Below are 26,969 nucleotides of genomic sequence, written 5' to 3' on the forward strand. Positions count from 1 at the left end.
GACTTTTATTCAGCAGTAGAATTGAAGTAATTTAAGAAAAGACACTTGGCAATGTTATTTTTCCATAACATACATTGAACACAAGATCCTCCTCTGGAATATATACATTAAAGTTTAAGCTCATATTCATTTGTCAATTGCATGCATATTGATAATTAGCATTATTGGATTTACATTTGTACCTTTAAATCACAGTGGGCAATTTTCATCTCTATAGATGAAAATACAAGTCTGAATTTTCATTTCTTAGTCTGCACTCTAATCTGATGGAAGTAAACAGTCAATTGTAGAAATAACATGAATGCCCAGAGAAACTGCACTGCCCAATCATTGACAAAGGTGTGAAGGTGAAAATCAACAACACCCCCCACCTGAGAACCCATTCCTCCATGCCAATATTACATTAAAAAAATATTGATTTATAATAAACTTAATGGTTTCTGCTGGTTGCAAAGCCAGCACAAAAAGTTAAAGTAGCCATATGAAGATGTAATAAACTATGCCCAGTGGCAGAATTGGCCAAGGTTGAAAATGATGTAGGTAATCCCATGGAAATAAGTGAATGTGAAGAAAGCATCAAGATTGCAAATGGCCTGGTGCAACCCAAAATAGTAGGGAATCAAGCAATGTGGAATTTATATCAAAACCACAGTTTAGTAGACAGAGGCAAAATCAGCAGCTTCAATCTTCACAAAGTCGAGCTGGAGAAGATTTTGACTTCCAAGATCTTTTGAGAAGCAGAGAGGCGAAATTGGATATTAGTATACAAATGAAAGATAATCCTTAGTTTATTAAGGCTAGTAATAAATAATAATAATCTATTAATCATATATTTATTCACACTGTCATATACAAAGTCAAAAACATCACAAAAGCAATTACAAATCTACATCAGTGCTCTTAAATGCTTTTATTCCATTCCAGAGGCATTTGGTAATTAACAAAGGTCAGACTAATGTGATCAGATACACTTCATCATTACCTACTTATCTGACAGTGAAAAAAATTCAAATCTTATTTCCTCCCCTCAATTGCTCACTATAAATTGTTCCTATACAAGCCCAATATTTCTCCTCGGTATATCTACCTTTTTTTAAACTTCCCCTCCTTTCAATAATATCCGAGTTTTATTTTTTAAGAGTTTTAGTTTAACCTTCCTAACAATGCCAATAGCTTTCACCCCCACCCCCTGCTAAACAAAAATTACTTCAGTTCAGGTCTTTTTCCATATTTTTACTATTCCCTCATAAGAAAGTCTCAGTATCTTTTAATTTTGTTAGCTGAAAGTTTTAGTCACAAAATCTAAACAAAATTCATTATCTAGTGGAAACAGCTGTCTTGTGCTCAGCAACTCAGAATATTCAAATTTCAAAAATATCACACTCTTCCTCAGAATTACAGATCCCATAATTTTTCACAATCCTATTCAGAATATTTTAGAAATATTAAAAAAGAAATTAAAACCATATTAGCACAAGGAAACCTCTGCAGCAAGATATAGAGTTTGGGTCTTCACTGGAAAATTAGGTATAGTAGAATAGTAGTCAGGAGTGTCATCCATTGTGCCTTCCGACAATTATATTCTGAATGCGACATGGGAGATAAGCAACAACAGGTACGTGCACCAAGGCACTCAAACAGCACATTCAGAAAAGGGGAAAGAGAGCTGTGGAAATATTCAACTCCCAAACCAGAACAAAAATACAGCACTGTTTTTCATATACCCTAGATGCACAAGTCAGGGATCTAAAAGCAAACTAACAATGCTGAAGAGCAGAAGAATCACCAATTCCTGTCCAGGGGGAAAGAAAAATAGATTGAAGTGACCAAGCTAAATTTAGGGAAGTGGGAAGTTCAAGTAGTAGTATTTCAGAAAATATTCTTGTGCCACATGCAAGGGCAATTAGGCAAACCAATATACGTTTGAGCCTATGGTGCAGGTAATCAGGATTTTGAAGTGGAAAGCTCCACTGACTGCATGAGTGCTATCCATCAAAAGTAGAAGAGGTTGGAGAGCTCCATTAGCAAACAGGAGGACAAAGTGATAATGGTAGGAGAGCACTCAAACCAATTAGAGAAAACATATGGCAATGAAAATAATCAAAAGTAGGGTGCCCAATTCCAAAGGTGGTAGAAAAATAAATCAAAATATTGAAGGCAGTGCTTCAAGTATCAGATCAAAATGTATTTAACAATACAAAGAATAAATATATGAAAAACACTAATTAAACAGCTAAATTTTGTAAACAAATTGTATTCATTTGAAATGAATTGCCAAAGTGGGCCTGGCAGATTTGAAGAAGATGAAGGGAATGGAAGAATTGCAGCAATCTTTCTGAATGCAATGGACTAATCTGTACCCATGGAAAGTAAAATGTACAAGCTTAAAGGCACACTAACCTCATTGAGCAAATTAACTAGAAGGAAAACAGGTATTCATGGCCAAAAAAAATGACTACTGAATTAAAACTGATTCAATGCCAGAGTGCATGTGATGATTGTTTAAAAAGGCATCGAAACATCAAGGAAAATATCAGAAATAAGTGATGGTAATGGTTTTACTATTAACTAAAAATCTAAAATTTAACCAAGAAGCTCCTTGGGCCACTGAAACCAGGCATTGGTATGGAGATTACAACTGAATCTACACAGGGTAGAAATAGTTTTTGTTCCTTTTTTGCCAAGGTAGTGTCATCAACTTATTTGATCTGGAAAGTGAACTACAGTTTCAGACAAAGTGGTATTGATCAAATCATTACTAGTATGATTATTAAATGTGTGAACAAGGCAGATAAATTTCAGGGTCCAGATTAAATGCAAAAGAGATCAAAGGTACAAGGCCAAGATATAATAGGACTTCAAGCACGGACCTTCCAGAAATCAATGAATAATGAGCTTGTGCATTAGCAAAAGTCAACGTGGTACTAAAGATCAATGAGTTTGGCCTCAACTGTCGGTAAAGTTGAGGAAACCCTTTTAAAACAGTGTTTCTGCCTGGAAGTAAAAAAAGTAGCAAATATGAAGATGAAAGGACAGACTAACTCACATTTATATTGCACTTTAAAGTTAATGAGGTATTTTCTCTACTGTTGTGATGTAGTAAACACAGTAGCCAATTATTACGCTAAGCTCCCACTAACAGCAATGTGATAATAACCAGTTGGCTTTGGTATTTTTGCTAGAAGTACAAATATCAGCATGACACCCTGCTCTAATTTGAGATGGTGTGAAGGGATTTTCTTTTACATCCACCTGAGATTGTAGACAGAGGTTTAGCATGACAACTCATCCCAAAAATGGTACTTCTAAGCCTGACATCTCCACCAGTACTGCAGTGAAGCATCAGCCTAGATTTTTTGCTCAAGTCAGAAGGAAAATAACAATTCATAACCAAAGATGGAATCGTAGAAATTTTACAGCACAGAACAAGGCCATGTATTTGACTGTGATGATGCAGCCAAAAGAATGACTCAACCTCATCCCACTTTCTAGCTCTTGGCATTTCAAGAACACATCCAAGTATTTTTTTAAACCACCTTCCTAGACAGGATCGAGGTCAGCACACTTCCACTCAAGTTTTATTGGTTCCTTGAAAAGAAGGCCAATGTGTGAAGTGCAGACTCTTCCACATATAGGACAGCAGGTGGCCCTTGCCCAACTAGACAGGTGGATTCATAGTTTGAGAAAGTTGTGCAATCCTCAGACTGTTTCTGCAGGGTTTCTGTGCCCATCTAATACATGGAGTCAAGGTTCATGATACCATCCTTTTGAGTTTAGCCTTGCTTATTTTTCCTCTGGCCATCTGGTCTTTCCCCACATTAGAGCTCAGAATAAAGTATTTCGGCAAGCAGGCATCAGGTGTATGAATGGTGTGGCCTTCCCAAAATAGCCAAGTGCATATAACTGAGGCTTCAACACTTTTGGGGGGGGGGGGGGGGTGAAGAGCGAGGGATGGTCTATGAGACACCACTAACATTGGATCCCTCATCTTTCTAGCGGATTTGTGGAACCTTTCCAATGCATCAAGGTGCTTGCTGAAGGTAACCCAGGTCTCAGAAGCACATCAGAGGGCAAGGATTACTGCTGTCTGCTTAAACCATGAATTTTGTGCCAGTCCTGATTGCCAAATAGTCCTCCCCAGATTACAACAAGGCTCAGTCCTGAAAACTGTTCGTAAACCAAACAGTTCAGCCACCCTTACTGACTCAGTTAATGAACAAGTCTACTCAGCACTCCCAGTTCTGCTCAGCAAATCCATTCTACCAGCCTCCCAAATGCTCATATGAATGGGCTGTCCATAAGTCAGGTGTTCAAAGCCTGGGGAGGACCTATACCCATTTTCTACAATTGACCAAAGGTCATGCTAGTACACCAAAGGTGGAGGCGATTTACATCAACGCTGTCTGCCTTCACCAAGAGGAGCCTCTAAAGATATGGGAAGTGTTCGCCAGGGTCTCACTGTGAGCCTTTATTATCAGCAGGAACAAGGTGCCAAGGACTTTTGTCTTGCAGATGTCGAGTGCACAGTCTTTCATACGCTTCAAGCAATGAGCTGACGAGAGCTTGGACCTGTCTCCAAGCATGAACAAATACAAGTGTTGCCTGCACATGACAGCTCGACTATTGAGGTGCAGGTGACTTTTGTTCAACCTGTGTTAAATATACTCTCGAACTATTTCCTACTGCAAGATGTTTGTCAGAGGCTAGGTGCAATATTTTGACAGGAAACATTGAGGAAAAAGTAATGGGGCAATGGAACAGCCTTGTTTGGCATTGATCTTCAGAGATTGGCTCTGTTGTAGACACATTAGTTGCATTGCATCATGACTTGCATTGTCATGGAACAAGCTTGAGATGTCTGTGTGCAGCTGGATTTGAGGGTGCTCCGAAGTCCTGAGCGATTGATGGGAGTCAATGGCTTTAGTGGAGGCTAAATCAGGCCACGTAGGGTAGCTAATGCAGCTCCCTGCATTCTTCTTGGAGTCAATGTGTAGGGAACATCAAGTCATCTCTGCTTCTCAATGGACAGAATCTACAATGGGAGACCCCTGCCAACATCTTTCCCCATAGCAGACAACAGGGAGACCCCTCTAGAATTAACACAGTTAGACCTGTTGCCTTTTTTGAAGATGGTCATGACTGCAGCATCTTTGAGGTACCCTAGCACAAGATCCTTCAGCAAGTCCTACTCTTTCCCGTATCATTTTGCTCTATTTACAAAATATAATTGTAAAATACAAATAAAGATATTATACTCATTAATATTCTTCCATGCACTCTTTGCTTTCTTAATTTATTTTTCAATCTCAACCCTGAATCTTTGTATTCTTCTAGACTTTCCACAGGACTAAGTTTTTGGGTACACATGAGACTGCAGATGCTGAAATTTGGAGCAAGAATCTGCTGGAGGAACTCAGCGGGTCGAACAGCGTCTGTTTTGGATGGGGGGGGTGATTGTTGACGTTTTGGGTCAAAACCCAGCATCAGGACTGAGGGTGGGGAGGGAAGATAGCCAGTATAGAGAGGAAAGGGGGAGTGCGAGATAGGGGCAAGTAAGCAATTGTTGATCAGAGGAGGGGAGGAGCCATGAAGGATGACCAGCAGATGGAGCAGATGGGTGGGGGGGGGGGGGGGCAAACAAAAAGGGAAGGGAACAAAAAGAAGGTGGGGGGGGGGTCAGAAAAACAGGAGGAAAGGGTTACATGAAATTGGAAAATACAATATTCGTACCATAGGGTTGTAGACTATGAGGTGGTGTTTCTCTAGTATGAATTGAGCCTTACCCTGGCAGTGGAGAAGGCAGAGGACAGGTTGGCTTTGGAATGGGAAGGGGAGATGAGCAACCAGAATCACAGGATAGTCATTGCAGACCATCACAGGTGCTCTGCAAATCAGTTACCTAGTCTGCGCTTGGTCTCACCGATGTAAAAGAGGCTACATGAGGAGCACCGAATGTAGTAGGTGAGGTTGAAGGAGGTCCATGCGAATCTTTGCTTCACCTGGAAGGGCTGTTTTGGTCCCTGGAAGGTGATGAGGGAGGAAGTACAAGAACAAGTGTTGCACCTACTGCAGTTGCAGGGGAAAGTGCCAGGGGTCAGGGAGGGTTGAACAATCTAGAGAGTCACAGAGGGAGTGGTTCCTGCAGAAGGTGGAAAGGGATGGGGAGGAGAAAATATGGCTAGTGGTGGGATCTCATTGCAGCTGACAGCTTTTTTTTTTAAAAATCTGCCTCGACCTATCATCCACTTGCCTCTGTCCCCCAACTTTGTCCCTCCCCCTCCTGTATCTGGCTCCATCGCCCCTCCTCGATCCACTATTCACCTACTAGTCCGTATCTCACCATCCCCCCCCCCCCACTTTATTCTGACCATCTTGCCTCTCCACCCTCAGTCCTGATGCAGGGTTTTGACCTGAAACATTGACGATTTCCTCACCCCCCCCCCCCCCCCCCCCCCCGCAACCCCACAAACAGATGCTGCTCAATCCAATGAGTTCCTCCAGCATATTGTAAGTTTTTGGGTATCTTGCCTTGTATCACATCCTGTATGCTCTTTGGCACCGAGGAAATTCTAGATCTGAGAGTACCATCTTTCTTTGCCCCCAGAAAAACCCTCATATTATACATTCAAACTATCTCCTCCTTAAATGCCTCCCTTCTCTGACACCAATTTATTATCAAATAACTGGTTCCAGTTCATTCTAAATCACATCTCAGCTTGGTAAATTCAACAGAGAACTGTTGCACCTGACCTAGCCCTGTCTTTTTCCACCACCACCAATATGCTCTCCCTGACCTTTCTTCAAGTTGCCCTCTGTCACTGCCCAAAATCAAGTCTCATTGTGCCTGCACCATGCTAGCTTCTGAAACCATTATAAAAATGTAAACACTCTTATATTTTAATCACTTGTTGCTTCATTCATTTTTTATTATTCCATTGCAAACTACAAGGCGACGTAAGGTTCACTATCATTGCATAAACATTTCACCTCTTGCCTAGTGCAGTGTTACCAGGCAATAGCACTCAGCTGCTTAGTCAATGTTGAACTCCAGATGCAGTGCCAGACTAGAATCCCACAAAAGTACCGTATTTACTTTATCCTTCACCCTATCCATTGTACTTAAACTCTGACCCACCTCCATTCAGCCGTTTACCTAGGAATGTAACTGCAGAGTTAAGCGAGGTCCTATCATAAAGATTCCATCTCAGCATAGTAAATTTTCCATTACTATACTTCTGTTTTTCCATTTTTTGCCATCTTGGGGATCTATGGCAGCCACCAAGTATGACAGTCCATTTTTTGTTCCTCAGTTCAACCCATTTGGCCTCATTTGCCAATCTTTCCAGCATTTTGTCCCTCTTTGCATCCATTAATGTTTCTGAATGCCTGGTTGTCACTTATGCCTTTCTTTCACTTTAGTAAAGCCCTCAATATCATTATTCCATACTCCTGTGCTCTCAGTTCATCTGCTTTTCTCCCCCCACCAGATGGCTTATACCAACATACCAGTGTACATTGCAAGTTTCCCATTGTCTAATTTCAGTTTCCTGCCTTCCAAACTCACCAATTACCTGCCATCCATCTCAAACATTGTCCCTTTCCATTATAAATGTAGTTAGCATCCCATTCCATCAAATTGGCTTAAATTTTCTCTAACAGCAGCAGCAACTTTCTCTGGTTAGGAAAATGGTAAAACTTCTATACTTGATACAGGTCCCACCAGTTCCAATGCAAAAGGAAAAGACCTCCAATTCCAACTACATTTGCTTCTTACTTCTGGACTGAAAACAGAATTGTAGCTGACTCCATTATGGGAGGACCAGAAAGTCTATTTGTGGATTTTCTTTTAGGCAAATAAAGGGAATTTGATAAATATGCTAGTAAACCACACATGCTGCTGTGTCTCAGTAATATCTTTGTTATAGTTCCTTTGGAAAGGTTGATACTGGCACAAGGATCATCAGATGTTTGGACCAATGCCTAGAACAGGATCTCATAGGAGTCCATTCTGGGACATTTACGAAGGTATTAACCAGTGACCCAAGCTAGTAATCACAAAACACAGTGGCTAGATTTACAGTTAATTAAGGCAACAAGCAGAAAAGCTAATGAAGATAGCAGGAAGCTAAACAAGTTTATCTATATGAAGACCTAAACAGCTTACATATAGCAGTTGAAATTCAATGTAAAGAAATGCAAAAATGTTGCCACAAGAACAGGAAAACTTGGAAAGGATTCATATTCAAATGGAAAGAAATTATATGCAAAAGACCAACCTGGAAGTTATAATTCTAAAGTGAGCAAATTGTACTTGATCCATGCAGCCACCTTCACTCCACTCTGTCTTCCCCCACCATCTGGAACCCACTTTACCCACCCCACCTTTTTCAGTCCCCAACTTTTCCTCAATCTCATTTCATGTGGCTCTCTGGATTCAATCACCCTTGAGACCTGGCTATTGAGGCCATCAAGCAGGGTAGAGTAGGGTTGTGAGCTGCAGATCCTGTGGCCCTGTCTGAAGACTGACTTGATGGCCTTTTAACAGATTACTCGTCAATAAGCAGAGACGTTTGGAAAAAATATTCAATTTTTTTTTACTGAAATAAAAATATTAAATAAGACATTAAAATACATTAAGGGTTAGAAATTAAAAACATGACCAAAGTCAGAGATCTCATTCAAAAGAATGAGGTTATGCTACATACAGGTGTCAAGCCTGATGCAAGATTGAATCAGGGCCAAGCCCAGTGGCAGCAGAGGAGGTCACATGCTCTAGCATCCAAGTCGCAATATGCATATGCCAGGAGCAAACTGACCTATGTAATGCTGTTAAGTCAGCAGTTCTCCATGCAACAGTTGTATTCTGGCTACAAATCAGCGTGCTCTGGCCTCAGACTGAAACGTTACAACTGTCTTTAGGGGCAGCAGGTTAAATGTTGGGATGTACCAAGCAATCAATATTGAGCTATAGTTACAGTATACTAACCTTGCCACTTTATAAATTCCTGTTGTGACTGCACTGGTAATACTGAGTGAATGGAGAGATTAGATTATGAGAACCAACTGTGCAAATCAGCTATCTTCTCACTGATAGTTTGGCTGGATGACAATCTAATTACTGTGAAAGGAAGCAGACGATAGTCTATGCTTGAAGGAAAGGGGAGGGGAAGCGGCATGGGTAGGGCAAATGCATGGATTGTATAATGCATATTGCATAGATTTATTTCAGGACATCATAAGTAGTATGAGACATGACATTGGTAAATATAATATGCTTGAAACAAACAAACACCTTTAGAGCCATTACTCAAAAACCTTTCCATCACTGGCAGGTTTTCTTCATTTCATGTTTGTATTTGCTGTAAATTAATTGATAGTTGTCAGTCAACTGAGATTACTATTGTACCCTGGGAGCACAAGGATAGCAGAATGCAAGCTATGTAGTATTTTTGTCCAGCAATTATGTTCCCATATTTAAAATTAACTTGACTTTTATCCCCAGGAAACATGAAATTTCAAATAAATAAATTTAACAAACAAATTTACCTCAACACAAAATGAATTTGAAATATCTGTGGGGAGAAACTCTTCAGTACCAAAGAAATCACTGTAATTTTCCAGTAGTTCAGACATTATATTGTTAGCTGCTTCTTGTTCTTTCATATCTTCCACATCTGTGTAAATACTGCAAAATAAATATTTAACAAAGTTTACTATATCTTAAACCTACTTTTAACATTGCTGGGCACCTAAAGCACCAAAAGTTCCAGATATTCCATCAGCTTTTGTAATGTTGGACTTGAGATGTTTTTTTCTGGCAAATGCTCTCTAATGCATTTGTTTCTACGTTTTAAGAAAAAAAATGAAGTACTGTGGAAGTTACTCAATTATTATTTGAATTTGAAAAATCCATTTTTATTGTAAAATTGCTCCATTGGAAACGATGAAGCATACACAAACTGTGTGCATTCAAAAAAATGCTGCAAGAAGGAAAAAAAAGTTATAACTAATTTTTATAAAGCTGTATTCCACAATGACAGCCCACAGCATCAAGCTGTGGGTGCACAAATGCCATTCCACAAAGTAACCGGAAACTTGAGATTAAGCTTTGTTCTCCCCCAAGTAGGAATTTCTGGAGACAACTTTATGGAAAATAGGGGAAGATTGTTACTTTAAACTGTCAAAACAAAGTGGGAATATGAAAAACAAGTCACAAAAGTGACCTGCAAAGAATTCCTTAAGACAGCAGAACTTTCTGTAAATGCGGTTACAATGGCCACACACGTAAAAATCACTGAAATAATTTAAAAAGCAAAGGGATGAGCACTTGAATCACCTAGGCATAGAAAGCTATAGGCCATGTGCTGACAGATGGGATTAAAACATATGGGCACCTACTGGTTGGCGTGGACATGGTGAGCCGAATGGTAGGTTTCCATATTGTATGACTCTGTTCGGAGGGCAAATTTGTTCTTGCATGAAATAACTAAGCAAAATATATCAATAGTCAGCAATTTAGCCCTTCTCAAAAGAGAAATATTTTAATACCTTATAATTTCTCTTTTCCAAAAAATACACATACACACACACCACACAGAGCAACTTCCTTCATTCCTTGCCAAAATGATTACTATTTACCTACAAGCTGGACTGCAGGCAGTTGCAGCATCTTTAAATGTAGAAGGCATAAAGGACAAGACCAACTGTTTTCATTTTTTCCCCCCACTAAATTCTAGCAAAATTCGAGGAAAATAAATCAAATGATATCAGTTCACAAAAAGTCAGGACAAGTTCATTATTTTCTCTTCCATAATTAATGTTGCAGCCAACTGCCCAAAATGCTGCCTCAACTTCGACTAGTTTATTCAGCAGAGAATCAACCCTGGGACTTCCCTGATCAGTATGGATCACATTCTAGAGGTACCCTAGAAGCATTTTTTCTTCACATTTAAAAGTTAATAAAAAGGCAAACATTCTTAGAAAACCTATGCTTCCAAGGCTTTACTGTAAAAAGCCAAGACTAAACAAATGGAGAGACAGCAATTTGAATCACAAATTCTTTTAAACTAATTCTAATACTAATTTCAAGCACACAAGAATTCCAATTAAACATTAAAATCTGGTAAATACCGAGCAGATCAAACTCATGACAGCTGTGTCACACTCTTGGTACTACAGAGGCTCAGTTTAAAAAAAGAAATTGCTAAAAATACCCATTCTTCAACGGTTCTACTGTGCAAGGCCTTTTTTGTCATCATTTGGATAAAGTAAATCAAAAGTACCATTTCACAATGTAATAAGGAACATATTTTGAAAGAGCAATTTTTTGAATTTGTGACATCTGACAATCCCAATAAGAACTTGCTTTTGCAAAATGTTCAGCAATTTCATAGTAAAATTCATTCAGTTCACCTGGCTTCAACTCTAACCTAAAACAGAGAACATTATTTGTTATTTTTTCATTCCCTCAACCATTCCATAGAATCTGATGATGACAGATGGTGGATGTTGTGGACTAACCTCTGAAAGATTTTAGCATATAATGCTATGAAAGATTTTAGCATATAATGCTATGAAAGATTTTAGCATATAATGCTATGAGTTGCCATATGAATGACTGAATTATGAAAATGTAATTAAATTAGAGATTGAGTTGTCACTTTTTGAAGCAGAGTTTTAGCATTGAATAGGATTCTAGTTTTATAAGCACATTTAAATTCTGTTCATTTTTATTTAGCAAATGCAGTTTAAATCAAAATGTATGAATGCTTCATTACAATCAGCACAGTCTGTCAACAGAAATCAATTAAATTTTTTACTTTTCTGGTTCCATGCATTTCCTTATTAGACGGAATCAGAAAAGCTTACAATACCATTCAGAAGTGATTTAAATAATGCAATATTTAAAAACTAAGTAATCAGTCCACAAATAAAATGTTGTACTTACTAGAAAGCATCCAGGTCAAGTACAGCAGAAAGATTCCTTGAAGTCCACTTTTCTTTCTTTTGGAATCCTACCTTGACCAGGAATCTAGGGAGGAACTTCAGGAGATCGCAGTTAACAGCTGGAAACTCATCCAAGAAGCATTTCAACTTCCTAAGTTCATCCTCAATATTCCCTGGGGAGAAAAGTGAATAGCACAACAAAAATTTAATAAAAATGCTCCATGTATATTAAAAACAGTATGTTCTCTGAAAGAAGACTTTTGATTAGTGTTTAAAAAGAAAGAGGCAATTTTTATAATGATAGGTTTGGATATTTTCAAACCAAATTTCAATGCCTTGTAAGTCAAAATAATCCATTATACCGTTTTCTTTGTCTTTCTAGAATATGCTATGTTTCAGAACGTGAAGTCTTAAAATATTTTGTCTCTTTTTCAATGGAATTTGGTGTTAAAAACACTGGATACCAGAATGTGTTATGTTAAAATATTCAAAGTCGAGTTTATTGTCATGTGCACAATACATGTGTGCACAAGTGCAATGAAAAGCTTACTTTGCAACAGCATCACAGGCATATAGCATAATCTCAACAGCATTCACAAGAAAAATAAATTATATGCAATTTTTACAAGAAAAAAAACACAACTAGAACAAAAAAAAATGTCATTTTAGTCCAAAGTGATCAGAGTGGTCACAGTGTTGCTAAACTGTAGCGGTGATTAGAGTTTTGCGGGATGGTTCAAGAACCAAATGGTTGAAGGGAAGTAGCCGTTCCTGAACCTGATGGGGTGGGACTTCAGGCTTCTGTACCTCCTGCCCAATGGCATGGCCCGGGTGGTGAGGGTCTTTAATAATGTGTTGCCACTCTTGGTTTTCCACAGGTCATATTATGCTTGCAGAATGAGAAAAACCTCAGCAACATTTCCAGCTTAAAAAAGGTGAAGATGAAGGATGTACTGGGGTTGCATAAATGCAAGAGGAGGGTTGCTACATTAAAACACATTTCCACAAACTGTACATTAAGCAGGCAATTTCCTTCTGCCTACAGAGCCAACACAAAACTCCTCAGGATGGATTTCATGCTGACCATAGTCCAACACTCCAAGTCAAAAGTCATAGCTGGAGAGGTGAAAACCAAAAGAGAAACAGAAAATGCTTAAAAAAAACACTCAGGACATGTAATAAACTTTGCCCTTTGGGTTTGTAGTTGGCCCACAAATGATTCAGGGCCTATAGCATAACAGAATCTAACAAACTGGCTAGCATAGCAGGACTACAAATAGTTTTGAAGTATTGAATGGGTTAAGGATTGGACTGCCCCAGGCAGCCATCTCAAAAAGACTGAAAACAGGAAAACTCCAGACACTCACTCGTCTTGAAGGTATCATGACCCCAAAAAGATCAGACTAGAGGTAGAATGGTAATGCAAGAAAATGAAGGCATTTTTGGGTAAAATTAGTGAGTCCGGGGCACAGACCATAATGGAATTGTGTGACAGAGGATTGTAGGATGGCATCTTTTGGAAAAGACGTCAAGGGCATGACAATGCTCACCCACAGGGGTCATTACTGCACTTCTCAAATAGATAAACAATTACTGGAAATAGCAGGAGTAAAAGCAGAAAACTCAACAGGTCAGGCAGCATCCAAGGAAAGAAAAATAAAGCCAAAGTTTCAGGTACCAGACCTTTTGTCACAACTATGAAAGAGAAAACAAGCTAGTTTTCAATAGCAGAAAAGGTGGGTAGAACAAACGGAATCTCTCTGATAGGGTGACACCAAAAGAGTTAATGTAGCAGGTAGAAGCACATTATGCTTCTTTTGTTTGTGTTATGTTGCCAAATTGTATTGCTAATAGCAGGGCTGTGGGACATATCCAGCAGGTCAAACCCAAGAGAGAAAAATGGAGGTAAAAATCATGGATGAATGACTGGGAGAATTGACCAGTTCTGATATCGACAGAGAAAAAAGGTAGCAGTTTTGACAAAGGAAATGGAAAACCAGGATAAATAATTTGATTAAATAATCATAGAATAGTACAGCACAGGAACAGACCTTTCAGCCCACCATGTCTGTGCCAAGTTGCGCCTCACTTTCATAGTTTGCTTTATTCAGATTTAAGACTCTGGTTTCAAACTGATAGTCATATGATAAATTGATTTGGGTCAATCTTGCCTAAAGGCTCCATAAAGTCCAGATTACTTGAAACTTTTTCATGGAACAAGAATAGATCTAAAAAAGAACTGTTCCATGTTGGTTCCCCAATATACTGATCTAGATATCACAAGATCACAAGACAAGGGAGCAGAAGTAGGCCATTCGGCCCCTTGAGTCTGCTCCAAAGAAAAGAAAGGGAAAAAAGAAATGAGAAATGGGGGAACATCCATGAGAGAAAAACTGTTCCTTTCTAGCCCCAATTTCTGGCCTTATCCCCATATCCCTTGATACCTTGACTAATTAGACAACTATCTATCTCCCCCTTAAACGCCTCCAATGATCGGGCCTCCACTGTTGTACGTGGCAAAGAATTCCAGAAATTCACTACCTAAGTTATCTTCTTCTGACTTCATAAATTCATTCTCTACATTGTTTCTGTTCGTTTGGGTTGACAAGTCTATATAGGTTCAAATCCCCGTGATCTTTGTGTTACCTTATTAAATCTTCCTCTAATTTTTGTATTATTCTACGACCTACATTACCATTATTTGGGGGTAGTTTATAGACAATTCCCATCAATGTTTTTTGCTCCCTGCAGTTTCTTAGCTCCATCTAAACTGATTTCCCAAGCCAAGATCCCTACTCTCTCCAGCCTTTAGCCCACTTTTTCAAAGATCATCAGGGCTATCCTTCCCTTTACATTTTGCCCACGTTTTTCTAATAGAAGTCAAGTATCAGAGAAGATTAAATTCCCAGCCTTGGTCATTTCGCAACCATCTTCCTAATGAACATACCCATATATTTCTATTCACCCATCTTGTTACGAATTGTGTTTGGATTCAGATAACAGTCTTCAATTTTGCCTTTTTCCATTTGGAGGTACACCATTGTTTGGATTTTGTCACTTCCTGACACACTTAGCCACTTTTGCTCTAATTCCCACTTTGCAACAGATGTCCCAAGGAAACTTCATTTCTTCATTTGTTTCAGTTTTAGAATTTTTCAGAATCATGAGAAGCTATGATGGTTACTCATCTTTTTGATACCACCTTCATTTGAAAACTTGCCTCTTCTTTGCTAATTTTCAAAAAAAATTAAAATGGTACAACACTGGCTTTCCCTTGCAACATGTAGAGGGTGAAAGATTTTTTTTAAAATTTTTCATTTGTCTGATATGAAGAGGAATTCAAAACCTAATAACTAATAATGTTTACAAGAGAAAAAAAACTAAAAAAAGACTCCAAGAAATGAATAAAGTCAATAAAATAAAAGGAATGTACCTTTCCTCCAGGGCAGGAATCCACATTCAGATGGATCGCAGAAGTAGATTCAGAGAATCCTAGCAATAACGGACTCTACTATTTAATTCCATGTGGGAAGAGCTAAAGGGCCGATGCTTTAACATCTGTCATTCAGCTTGTTCCAAACTTATGGCAGGACTAATGTTAAGGAATGGGAATTAATTTTATATTGTCACCTATACCAAGATACAGGGGGCAATGTTTGCATGCCATTAAGTCAGATCATTCCATACACAAATACATAAAGGGAATAAAAAAATATATTAATATAGAATCTGGTGTTAACAGTTACAGAGAAAGTACAATGCAGGCAGACAAATAAAGTGCAAGAGCCATGATGGGGTAGATTGGAAGATTAAGAATTCATTATTTTTAAGCATGTGAGAGGTCCATTCAAGAATTGGATAACAGCAGGATAGAAGTTGTCTGAGTCTGGTGGTACGTGCTCTCAAGCTGGCATATCTTCTGCCTGACAGGAGTGACAAGAAAAGAGAATGACCGGGGTGGGAGGGGTCCTTGATTACGTTGGCTGCTTTCCATGCCAATTACCTAGGAATGGCTATACACCAGTGGATTCCCCAGAATGGCCAGCAACAAGCAGCATAATTCAATCCTGTGAAAGCATCCATAGGGAAATTTGCACAGGTAACACTAAGTTTTAAAATAAATGAACATTTTAAAATCAATAATGAGATGCTGGCTGGATTAAGAATCAGTCATCAAGCCTCAATGACTGATAATGACTCCAAAATTTATTTCAAGCAAATTACTCTGTCAGACACAAGAATAACTCCCTGTATTTTAAGGAAAAAATGTTGGCTTTCCTTTGTTTGGTAGCAAACTAGGAAAACTAGAATTCTGTGCTTCACCTGTTAATGTATATTCATAATACAAGTTATTCCATGAGTGGTCCTTCAAAGTGACTTAGATTGGAAATCTGCTCTCCATTCCATAATAAAAATATGCACCACAATCCCATGTATGTTCCTCATTACCTAGGAATGTGGCCAAAGAAATATTTCTTTTCAATTTGCATCATCAAATCCGACTATATTTTGGCTTCAAATTCAGGGAGCTCCATTTTCACATGATATCAGACTAATTAAAGCCTTTAAAAACATAATTAGTTCCCTACACAACAAGGTATCACATTCACAAATAAGTAAAAAATAATGCAAAGCCAAAAATGTTACATGAAGGGATCATGACCTAAACATGTTTATCTAATGGATGGTTTTTGACTTTATACTTCATTAGTCTCAGGCATTTTCACAATAGAATTTTTGCAAACTACAGACCGCCCCCGGGTAATGAACGAGTTCTGTTTATATTGATGTCCACAAGTCGATAAACACACAAAAATCACTCAATGTGGTAACCATGCCTCCACAGTATTGTAAAGAGCAGCATCAAAAGCACATGAAATTGTTTCATGTGTATGTTGGACTTTTGAATTTAATTATATTATGGGAGCTCGATTGTATGATCCAGGGACCATAACCCAGGGACAACCTGCAGTAAAGAAGGTGTCACTGGCTCATTGTACTTCCAACTTCAAAACAAACAAAAAAAAACTTTGTAATGCTGCAGTAGCCTGCAGTCAGATGAACATGTTTTTGTGCTTCATGGCTACTTTGTAATCAAGATATGCAATGGAATCATACTAAATATAGAGTTATTCATTTTCCATGCTCTCTCAAAGTTAATACAATATTCCTGGCCAGTTATTAATTTAATAACAATTTGTATTTCTACAGTAAAGAGCATTGATTTCTCATGGACGAAATGGTAATTTTTTTCCATATTATATATATATTATATATAATTATATTATATAATTATATATAATAACTATATATTAATTATATTACATAATTCAATTCCAGCTGCTGTCTAAGGAGTTTGTACATTCTCCCCGTGTCTGCATGGGTTTCCTCCAGGTGCTCTGGTTTCCTCCCACACTCCAAAAAAAGACGTATGGGTTAGGAGGTTGAGGGCATGCTATGTTGGTGCCGGAAGTGTGGCGACACTTGCGGGCTGCCCCCAGAGCACTCTACGCAAAAGGTGTATTTCACTGTGTTTCGATGTATATGTGACTAATAAAAATATCTTGCCTTGTCAAATTGTATAATTAGAATAGCGTGCTGAGGTCAAAGTATGCATCGTGTGCAAAAAACACAGCACAGTAAAACGCCAATAATCTGGCACCCTTGGGACTTTGGTGGTGTCAGACTGGCAAATTATTCACGTTACTCATTAATATGCAACCTACTTTTAATTCACTTTTTAAAGAAAATGTTATACAGTACTGTTGTAAATTTTTCAGTGAGCTTGGTGAGCTTCCTTGGAGCACGAGAAATGGGGCCTCAATGAGCCAGACAGCAGATTTTTACTGTACTTCACAAAATCATACTACTACATAGTCATTAGAATACTTTTTTAAAAAAAAGACAAACACGAAAAGCCGTTTGATCCTTTTCTAGATATTAGCTTAGAATTACCACTTTTTTAAAAACTCAATATCTTAAAACTTCACATACCATATTCCTCCAGATACGCCACAATGTGCTTTACTATTAATGGAACTTCATTCCATTGATGGCATTCTTGCTGTTGTTGCTCATTAAGAGGAACTCCGAAAATTTTGTTACTAGTTAATGAGTTGCTGCTACTCGATGAAGGAGAGAAGCTCTTCCTCATATCTTCCCTCAGCCAAAAAGCAAGGCCGTTTTTATCTATATAAAAAATAAACTGTATGAGTAGAGATTTTTTTTTGTAAACTACAAGTTTAATCATTCAAGACACGTGAGCTTTGATTTCACTATCTTCAGAAGTCAAAAAAATCTTTTAGATGAAGCCATTTTGAATTATTATTTTATAATTAAGCAGCACTGCAAATATGAAATGTGCATGCAAATTCTAAAGGAATTTTTAAACAAATACATCATACAACCCTACCAACTACTGCCAGATCAGATTTCCATACAGACTAGAAATAGATCACATCTTTTCTGACAGTTCACCGAGTAACAGCAACTCATTCTCCTTGAAGGTGATTTCAAAAAAACTCAAAATTATTCTCTCTCAAATGAATTAGAATGGGACTTCTGCAATAGTTCAGTTATTTGGTACTTAAGATTTATTGACTAGGAAAATCCAAGTTCTCCATCCCTAGTTTGCTCCAAAGGAACAAGAGGATCAGAATCAGATTTATTATCAGTGACACATGACATGAGATTTGTTGTTTTGCGACAGTAGTACAGTACAAATACATAAAAATCTATAAATTACAAAAATAAATAAATAGTGCAAAAAAAAAGGAATAATGAGGTATTGTTCCTGCACCTCCTCCCTGATAGTAATAATGAGAAGGGCAAATCCCAGATGGTGTGGGTCCTTAATGATAGATGCTGCCTTCTTGAGGCACCACCTCTTGATGTCCCCGATGGTGGGGAGGGTTGTGCCTGTGATGGAGCTGGCAGAGTCTATAACCCTCTGCAGCCTCTTGTGATCCTATGCATTGGAGGCTCCATACCAGGCTGTGATGCAACCAGTCAGGGTGCTCTCCACAGTACATCTATAGAAATTTGCAAGAGTCTTTGGTGACATACCAAATCTCCTAATGAAGTAGAGCCGCTGGCATGCCTTCTCATGATTGCATCAATATGTTGGGCCCAGGATAGATCCTCTGAGATGTTGATGCCCAGAAACTTGAAGCTGCTCACCCTTTCCACCGCTGACCCCTCAATGAAGGCTGCTGTGTGTTCTTCCAGCTTCCCCTTCCTGAAGTCCACAATCAGTTCCTTGGTCTTGCTGACGTTGAATGCAAGGTTATTGTTGCGACACCACTCAACCAGCCAACCTATCTCACTCTTGTAAGCCCCCTCATCACCATCTGAGGTTCTACCAACAACAATAGTGTCATCGGTGAATTTATAGATGGCATTTGAGCTGTGCTTAGCCACACAGTCATGAGCAGAGCAGTGGGCTAAGCACTCATCCTTGATCTGCGCCTGTGTCGATAGTCAGCGAGGAGATGTTATTGCTGATCCACACTGACTGTGGTCTCCCTATAAGGAAGTCGCGGATCCAGTTGCAGAGGCCCATGTTTTGAAGCTCGATTGTTAGTAATGAGGGAATGAGGGAGGAACAACAAGGCAAATGTTTTCAGCTCAGGGATTAGGAAGGGAGAAAAAGATTTAAAATCTTAATATTTCATCTACTTAGGTGTATGTTAATGAAGACAGGACTAAGGTAGACAATGACGTATAATATGCAGCACTCCAATACCAGCTCTCGTAGAAATCTGGGTGGTAGAATCATGGCATTTAATGCACAACATACATTTTCTTCCATGTGTTTGAGAACCAAATCCGATATTTTTAACATACATAGAAGTGAATTCATTGCGTCTCAATGCTAACATTAAGACTAACTCTACAGGCCACAGCCTCGGTTACTTTATTTTTGTATGGTTAGTTGTGTTCTTGTAGTTTCTCCCAGTTTTAAATATGACACAGACTTGAGTTCAATACTTCAAGTTCAATAGACAGGAAACCTATAGTGGATACTTTACACTGAAAGTTATAATAATGCTATTCACAACAATTGAAAGATATGGCCTTATTACAGGATCACATTAAAGATTAGGTGTGCATCTCAAAGTCATATACAAATGTTGAAAACTGGCACCTAATCTTTAATGTGACCTTAAGAATGTGTACATTCTATGGATTAGAAGTCCTCCTTTGTGCTGTATCAATTCTGACTTTAAGAGTTAGAAGACAAGCCAATTATTACATACAGCTGGCCCAGTAAAACTCCTTGTCATTTGTCACCTTCTTCTCTCCAACAACCACCCACCTCAAGACCCCCCACTGCCCCAAAATCAGTGATGCTAGTGCTATTAGTGGTGAAAAATAAGGAGAGGCAGTTGTGTTGGTCCTCTCAATATTTGACGTCAATATGGAATAAATAGGGACCTACTGTGAATTGGTAAACCAGTTCTAACACCACAAGTTCTTAGGAAGTAATTTGGTTATTCATTCTTCAGAAGTGTAATACAGTGTGAAACCATTTACAGTCGTTGAATTGTTACAACACAGAAAGCAGCCATTTGCTTGCTCTTGTAAAGCAATTTACTCAATTTCCCTGCACTTTCCCCAACTTAAATTTGTTAAAGGTAAATCATGTTGACCTAACCCAATTTGTTTTTTTTAAAATGAGCTAACAAATGGTGTTGATGTGGAAAGCGTAATCAGTATCGTACACATTTGGATTTTCAAAAAAGGTATTAAAGCCACACAAAAGTTTGGTTAGAAAAATTGAAACCCATGGAGTAAGAGTCAGTGGCAGCAAAAATATGGTAAATAGTTGCTCTTCCAGTATACAGTGGCACTCTCTGGGACTCAATTTGCTACTTTTTGATTCACATTAAATGTCTTGGACATGGGCTTGTAGGGTAAACAGTAAAGGTAGCAAGAGACTTCAAGGACATTAACAAGACAGATGAAATTCAATGGCAAAGAGCTCAAAATGATACTATTCAGCATAAAGAAAGGGAAAGGCAACATAGATCAAATAATATAATTCTCCAGTGGTTGCAGGAGTAGAGACACCTTGATGCTTAGGTACATAAGCCTCGATGTTGGCAGGACAACATACTTTCTGACCAATAGACCGCAATCAGTGAGGATAAGCAGCAACACCTCCAGCACAATTATTCTCAACACTGGTGCCCCACAAGGCTGTGTCCTCAGCCCTCTATTCCCAACTGACTGCGTGGCCAGATTCTGCTCTAACTCCATCTACAAGTTTGCAGATGATACCGCCGTAGTAGGCCGTATCTCAACTAACGATGAGTCGGGATACAGGAAGGAGATAGAGAACTTAATGGAATGGTGTCATGACTACAACCTTTCCCTCAATGTCAACAAAACAGAAGAGCTGGCCCTTGACTTCAGGAAAGGGTGCGGTGTACATGCACCTATCATCATCAATGGTGCTGAAGTCGAGAGGAGTGAGAGCTTCAAGTTCCTAGGAGTGAACATCACCAATAGCCTGCCCTGGTCAAATCACATAGATGTCACAGCCAAGAAAGCTCACCAGCGCCTCTACTTCCTCAAGAGGCTAAAGAAATTTGCTATGTCGCCTTTGACACTCACCAACTTTTATCAATGCACCATAGTAAGCATTCTATCTGGATGCATCACAGGTTGGTATGGCAACTGCTCTGCTCAGGACCACAAGAAGCTGCAGAGAGTTGTGGACACAGCCCAGCGCGTCACGGAAACCAGCCTCCCCTCCATGTCTTTACCTCTCGTTGACTTGGTGAAGCAGCCAGCATAATCAAAGACCTCACCCACCCGGGTCATTCTCTCTTCTCTCCTATTGGGCAGAACATACAGGAGCCTGAGGGCATATACCACCAGACTCAAGGACAGCTTCTATCCCACTGTGATAAGACTATTGAACAGTTCCCTTATACAATGAGACGGACTCTTGACCTCACAGTCTACCTTGTTGTGACCTTGCACCTTTTCGTCTACCTGCACTTTCTCTGTAGCTGTGACACATTACTCTGTACCTCAGTGCACTCTGTACTAACTCAATGTAACTACACTGTGTAATAAATTGACCTGTACGATCAGTATGCAAGACAAGTTTTTCCACTGTACCTCGGTACAACTGACAATAATAAACCAATACAGGTTGCATAAATGGTTAGTAATTCACATGGGATTCTGGGCTTCATAAACAGATCAAGAGTACGAAACCAAGGAGATCACATTGAACCTTCACAATTCCAGTAAGACCAGAATTTCATCCACTTCTGGTCAAGAAAAGGAAATGAAGGCTCAAGAAGGGGAGCAAAAGGAATATTTAATAGAGATGTACAAAAATAGCATTATTGAAGTGATCAAGGGCAAGAGAGTACAGAACTAAAGCAACTGGCAGAAGATGCTAAGGTGACCTGCAGAATTTCAGGACACATGCAATGACTGTAGTTATGATCTGGAACATACTAACCAAAAGTACAATGAATGGAAAATTATAGAATTGGATATATTTGAAGATTTAAGAGAACAAGACTGGAGCTTGGGATTGGGTAGACACTCAGCAAGCTTGGAAGCAGCTAAAGGAGATCAGAAACCCTGAGAAAAACTGAGATAGAGACCAGAATCCCTAGAAGCAGATGCGACAATTCAGTCATCTGCAGTAAAATCCTGATATAGCAACATCACAATTTCTACAATATTTCAAGTTGGGTAGGGCATGAGCCAGGCAGGTTACAAAGATGGTGCTGGATTCAGGACAGAATGTAGAAGCAGTTATGGAGATGGGAATAGTTTACTGAATTGTGAACTATTATGGGAAGGCAAGTATTTGAGGTTAGTGACAACTTTGGATTGAGTGCAAATTACACGGTATGACCTTTAAGGTCATGAGAATTCCGAGTGCCAAATGGTTAATTGGGAACTCAGCAATGGGAAGCGAGGGGAAAACCATGCACTTCTATTTGAGTTTGTGAACTGCTGTCTAAATTGCCCATGTCTCTAAACTTGTCATACACATTTGGATTCCCAAAATAAAATCTATTGCGTTATCTGGATTAAGAGTTAAAGAAAATGTAACAACTCTTAATCCAACTTGTTTCAAAACAACCCATTAATCTTAGAAATTGCACATCCTTAATCTAACACAGTGAAAGCTTTAATTCAGAACATCAACTTTAACCTTTGCTTTTAAGAAAGCCCAAGTTTTGTGTTTAAAATAAAGACAGAAAATGCTGGAAAAACTCAGCAAGTCAGACAGCATCCATGGAAAGAGAAAGAGTTAACATTTCAAATCAAAGACCCTTCATTATAACTGACAAAAAAGAGAAAGCAAGTTAGTCCAAGGAGCAGAGGAAGTGGGGGAGGGCAATGGATGGAATATAGAGAATGTCTGTAACAGGGCGAAATGATGTAGCCATTGAAGTAGACATTAAGTCCCTGAGATATTTTCTCTACATTAATAGAACTGCTTTAAGACAGATACTTTTTAGCCAACTTTTAATTATTACTATGAAATACAAGCATAATTTTTAAATCCATATTGAGGGTTTAAAAAGTGCAAATTCCAGTACAAATCCCCACCCCAAACAAACAGAAGGAAATCTGTCTGGTTTACCTCTAGTTCTTCAAATACAACAAATATTTAGTTTGTTCTTGCAAAAAAATGTAGCAACAGCTTTGATATTATTATGAAAATGCTCGATAAGGACACTTCCAGATCTTGATTTTTACCCAGTTTGGTGGAATTTAGCAATGCAAGCATCCAACACTGCTCCATGGGCAAAGATGAAAATCAGACTCAAAGCTGAAACCAAGACTGCCAGGCACATTAGCTTCCACCATCTGCATTATACGATGAGATGGACTCTTGACCTCACAATCTACCTTGTTGTGGTGACCTTGCACCTTACTGTCTACCTGCAATGCACTTCCCTGTAGCTGTGACACTTTACTCTGTACTCTTATTGTTTTTACCTGTACTACCTCAGTGCACTCTGTACTAACGCAATGTATCTGCACTATGTAATGAATTGATCTGTACAAACGGTATGCAAGACAAGTTTTTCACTGTATCTCGGTACAAGTGACGATAATAAACCAACACCAATTGCTTGACCATCATTTTAAAAGAATGGGCAAAATGACATTATGCAAACAAGCAATATTGGCCTTCTGAAATAAAGGCTCTCCAGACAGGATGTCCAGTTTTATTTCAAATGTAATTAACAATTTAATTTAAAGAATTTGATGAACTTTCAACAAATTCTTTGTTAATATAGTCTAGGCTTTTATAATGTTTCTTGATTTAGAGCCTTCTGTTTAAAAAAAAAATCACCATAAAGCATTGCCAGGGAGGTAGTGAAAGCAGACACAATAGCAACATTTAAGAGGCAGTTAGACAGGCACGTGAACGGGCAGGGAATGGAGTGATACAGACTATGTGCATGAGGATGGGATTAGTTTAAATTGATGTGGTCAGCACAGACATTGTGGGCCAAAAGGTCAGAGGAAGAAGGGGATGGGGAAAAGTTAGATCAAACAGGTAGGGAGGCTTTGGGGAAGGAGAAGCAGAATACAGGCTATAAAAGTAGTAAGGTAGATGGACTGAAGTGTGTTTACTGAAATGCAAGAAGTGTCAGGAATAAGGGAGATGAACTGAGGGTTTGGATAAGTATGGGGGACTATGATATTGTGGCTATTACTGAGACATGGCTGACATCAGGGCAGGAGTGGATATTGAATATTCCTGGTTTTCGGTGTTTTAGGAGGGATAGGGAAGGGGGGAGAAGAGGAGGAGGGGTGGCGATACTGGTCAGGGACACTGTTACGACTGTGGAAAGGATGGATGTTGCAGAAGGATCATCTCTAGAGTCTGTATGGGTGGAAGTAAGAACAAGAAAGGAGCAGTTACTCTACTAGGAGTATTCTATAGGCCCCCCGGTAGCAGTAGAGATATAGAGGAGCAGATTGACAGGCAGTGTTTGGAGAGAAGCAAAAATAACAGGGTTGTCATAATGGGAGACTTCAACTTCCCAAATATAGACTGGAACCTGCTTAGTGCCAAAGGTTGAGATGGGACGGAATTTGTTAAATGTGTCCAGGAGGGATTCCTGACGCAGTATGTTGACAGGCTGACTAGAGGGAATGCCATGCTAGATCCAGTTTTAGGAAATGAACCAGGACAGGTGAAGGATCTATTGGTGGGTGAGCATTTAGGGGACAGTGACCATTGCTCCATAACCTTTAAAATTGTCATGGACAGGGACAGGTGCAGAGAGGACAAGATATTTAATTGGGGAAGGGCGAACTATGAGGCTATAAGGAGAGAACTTGGGAGTGTAAAGTGGGATGTCCTTTTTGAAGGGAAATGTACCATGGAGATGTGGTCGATGTTCAGGGATCTTATGCAGGATGTTAGGGATAAATATGTCCCAGTGAGGCAGAGAAGGAATGGCAAGGTGAAGGAGCCATGGGTTACGAGAGAGGTTGAACGACTAGTTAGGGAGAAGAAGGTAGCATACATAAGGTATAAGCAGCAAAGTTCAGACAGGGCCCGTGAGGAATATAGAGTAGCGAGGAAGGAACTTAAGAAAGGGCTGAAGAGAGCTAGAAGGGGACATGAAAAGGCATTGGCTAGTAAGGTTAAGGAAAATTCCAAGGCCTTTTTCACTTACATGAAGGGTAGGAGGATGGTTAGGGTAAAGGTAGGTCCGATTAAAGACAAAGGTGGGAGAATGTGCCTGGAGGTGGCGGAAGTGGGAGAAGTTCTCAATGAATACTTTTCTTCGGTATTCACCAAGGAGAGGGGTCTTGATGACGCGGAAGGGAGTGCTGGTAAGGGTAATGTTCGAGGTTGTAGATATCAAGAGAGGGATGTGTTGAAGTTGTTAAATAATATCAAGACGGATAAATCTCCGGGGCCTGACGGGATTTTCCCCAGGCTGCTTCGAGAGGCAAGGGAGGAGATTGTTGAACCGCTGGTAAGGATCTTTGAGTCCTCGTTGTCCACAGGGATGGTGCCGGAGGATTGGAGGGTGGCGAATGTTGTCCCCTTGTTCAAAAAAGGTAGTAGGGATAGTCCAGGGAATTACAGACCGGTGAGCCTTACATCTGTGGTGGGTAAGCTGTTAGAAAGGATTCTAAGGGATAGGATCTATGAACACCTGGAGAATAATGGACTAATTAGGGACAGCCAGCATGGAATTGTGAAGGGAAGATCTTGCCTCACAAGCCTGATAGAGTTCTTTGAGGAGGTGACAAGGAAGATTGATGAGGGTAGTGCGGTGGATGTGGTCTATATGGATTTTAGTAAGGCATTTGATAAGGTACCTCATGGTAGGCTTCTTCAGAAGGTCAGAGGCCAAGGGATCCAGGGAAGCTTGGCTGTGTGGATTAGGAATTGGCTTGCCTGTAGAAAGCAGAGGGTTGTGGTGGAAGGAGTGCCCTCGGATTGGAGGGCAGTGACTAGTGGTGTCCCGCAGGGATCGGTTCTGGGACCTCTACTTTTTGCGATATTTATAGATGACTTAGATGAGGGGGTGGAAGGCTGGTTTAGTAAGTTTGCGGACGACACTAAGATCGGCGGTGTTGTGGATAGTGTGGAGGGCTGTCGGAGCTTACAGAGGGACATTGATAGGATGCAGAGCTGGGCTGACAAGTGGCAGATGGAGTTCAATCCGGAGAAGTGTGAGGTGGTACGCTTTGGAAGGACAAACTCCAGGGCAGAGTACAAGGTAAATGGCAAGGTACTTGGCAGTGTAGAGGAGCAGAGGGATCTGGGGGTTCATATTCACAGTTCACTGAAAGTTGCCTCACAGGTGGATAGAGCAATTAAGGCGGCCTATGGGATGTTAGCTTTCATAAATCGTGGGATTGAGTTTAAGAGCCGCGAAGTGATGATGCAGCTTTACAAAACTCTAGTTAGACCACACTTAGAGTACTGTGTTCAGTTTTGGTCACCGCATTAGAGGAAGGATGTGGAGGCATTGGAGAGGGTGCAGAGGAGATTTACC

At 39.6% G+C, this 26,969-nt stretch overlaps 1 protein-coding gene across 5 annotated transcripts in view; it reads right to left on the reverse strand.

Moving 5' to 3' along the window:
• The window catches only part of LOC127569266 (protein FAM13B-like), a 91,551-nt gene that overhangs the window by 58,558 nt on the left and 6,024 nt on the right, over positions 1 to 26,969 (reverse strand). For 4 of the 5 annotated variants that reach the window (XM_052013739.1, XM_052013737.1, XM_052013738.1 and 1 more), the window contains exons 3-5: positions 17,941 to 18,135; positions 11,948 to 12,119; positions 9,547 to 9,685 (exon numbers count right to left, since the gene is read on the reverse strand). In XM_052013739.1, the coding sequence (XP_051869699.1) occupies positions 9,547 to 9,685; positions 11,948 to 12,119; positions 17,941 to 18,100 (471 nt within the window). In that variant the 5' untranslated portion in view covers positions 18,101 to 18,135. The remainder of the gene's footprint in view (positions 1 to 9,546; positions 9,686 to 11,947; positions 12,120 to 17,940; positions 18,136 to 26,969) is intronic. The other variant, XM_052013741.1, reaches the window with a different exon arrangement.

This window comes from Pristis pectinata, chromosome 4 (assembly GCF_009764475.1).
Source record: "Pristis pectinata isolate sPriPec2 chromosome 4, sPriPec2.1.pri, whole genome shotgun sequence".
Lineage (NCBI taxonomy): Eukaryota > Metazoa > Chordata > Chondrichthyes > Rhinopristiformes > Pristidae > Pristis > Pristis pectinata.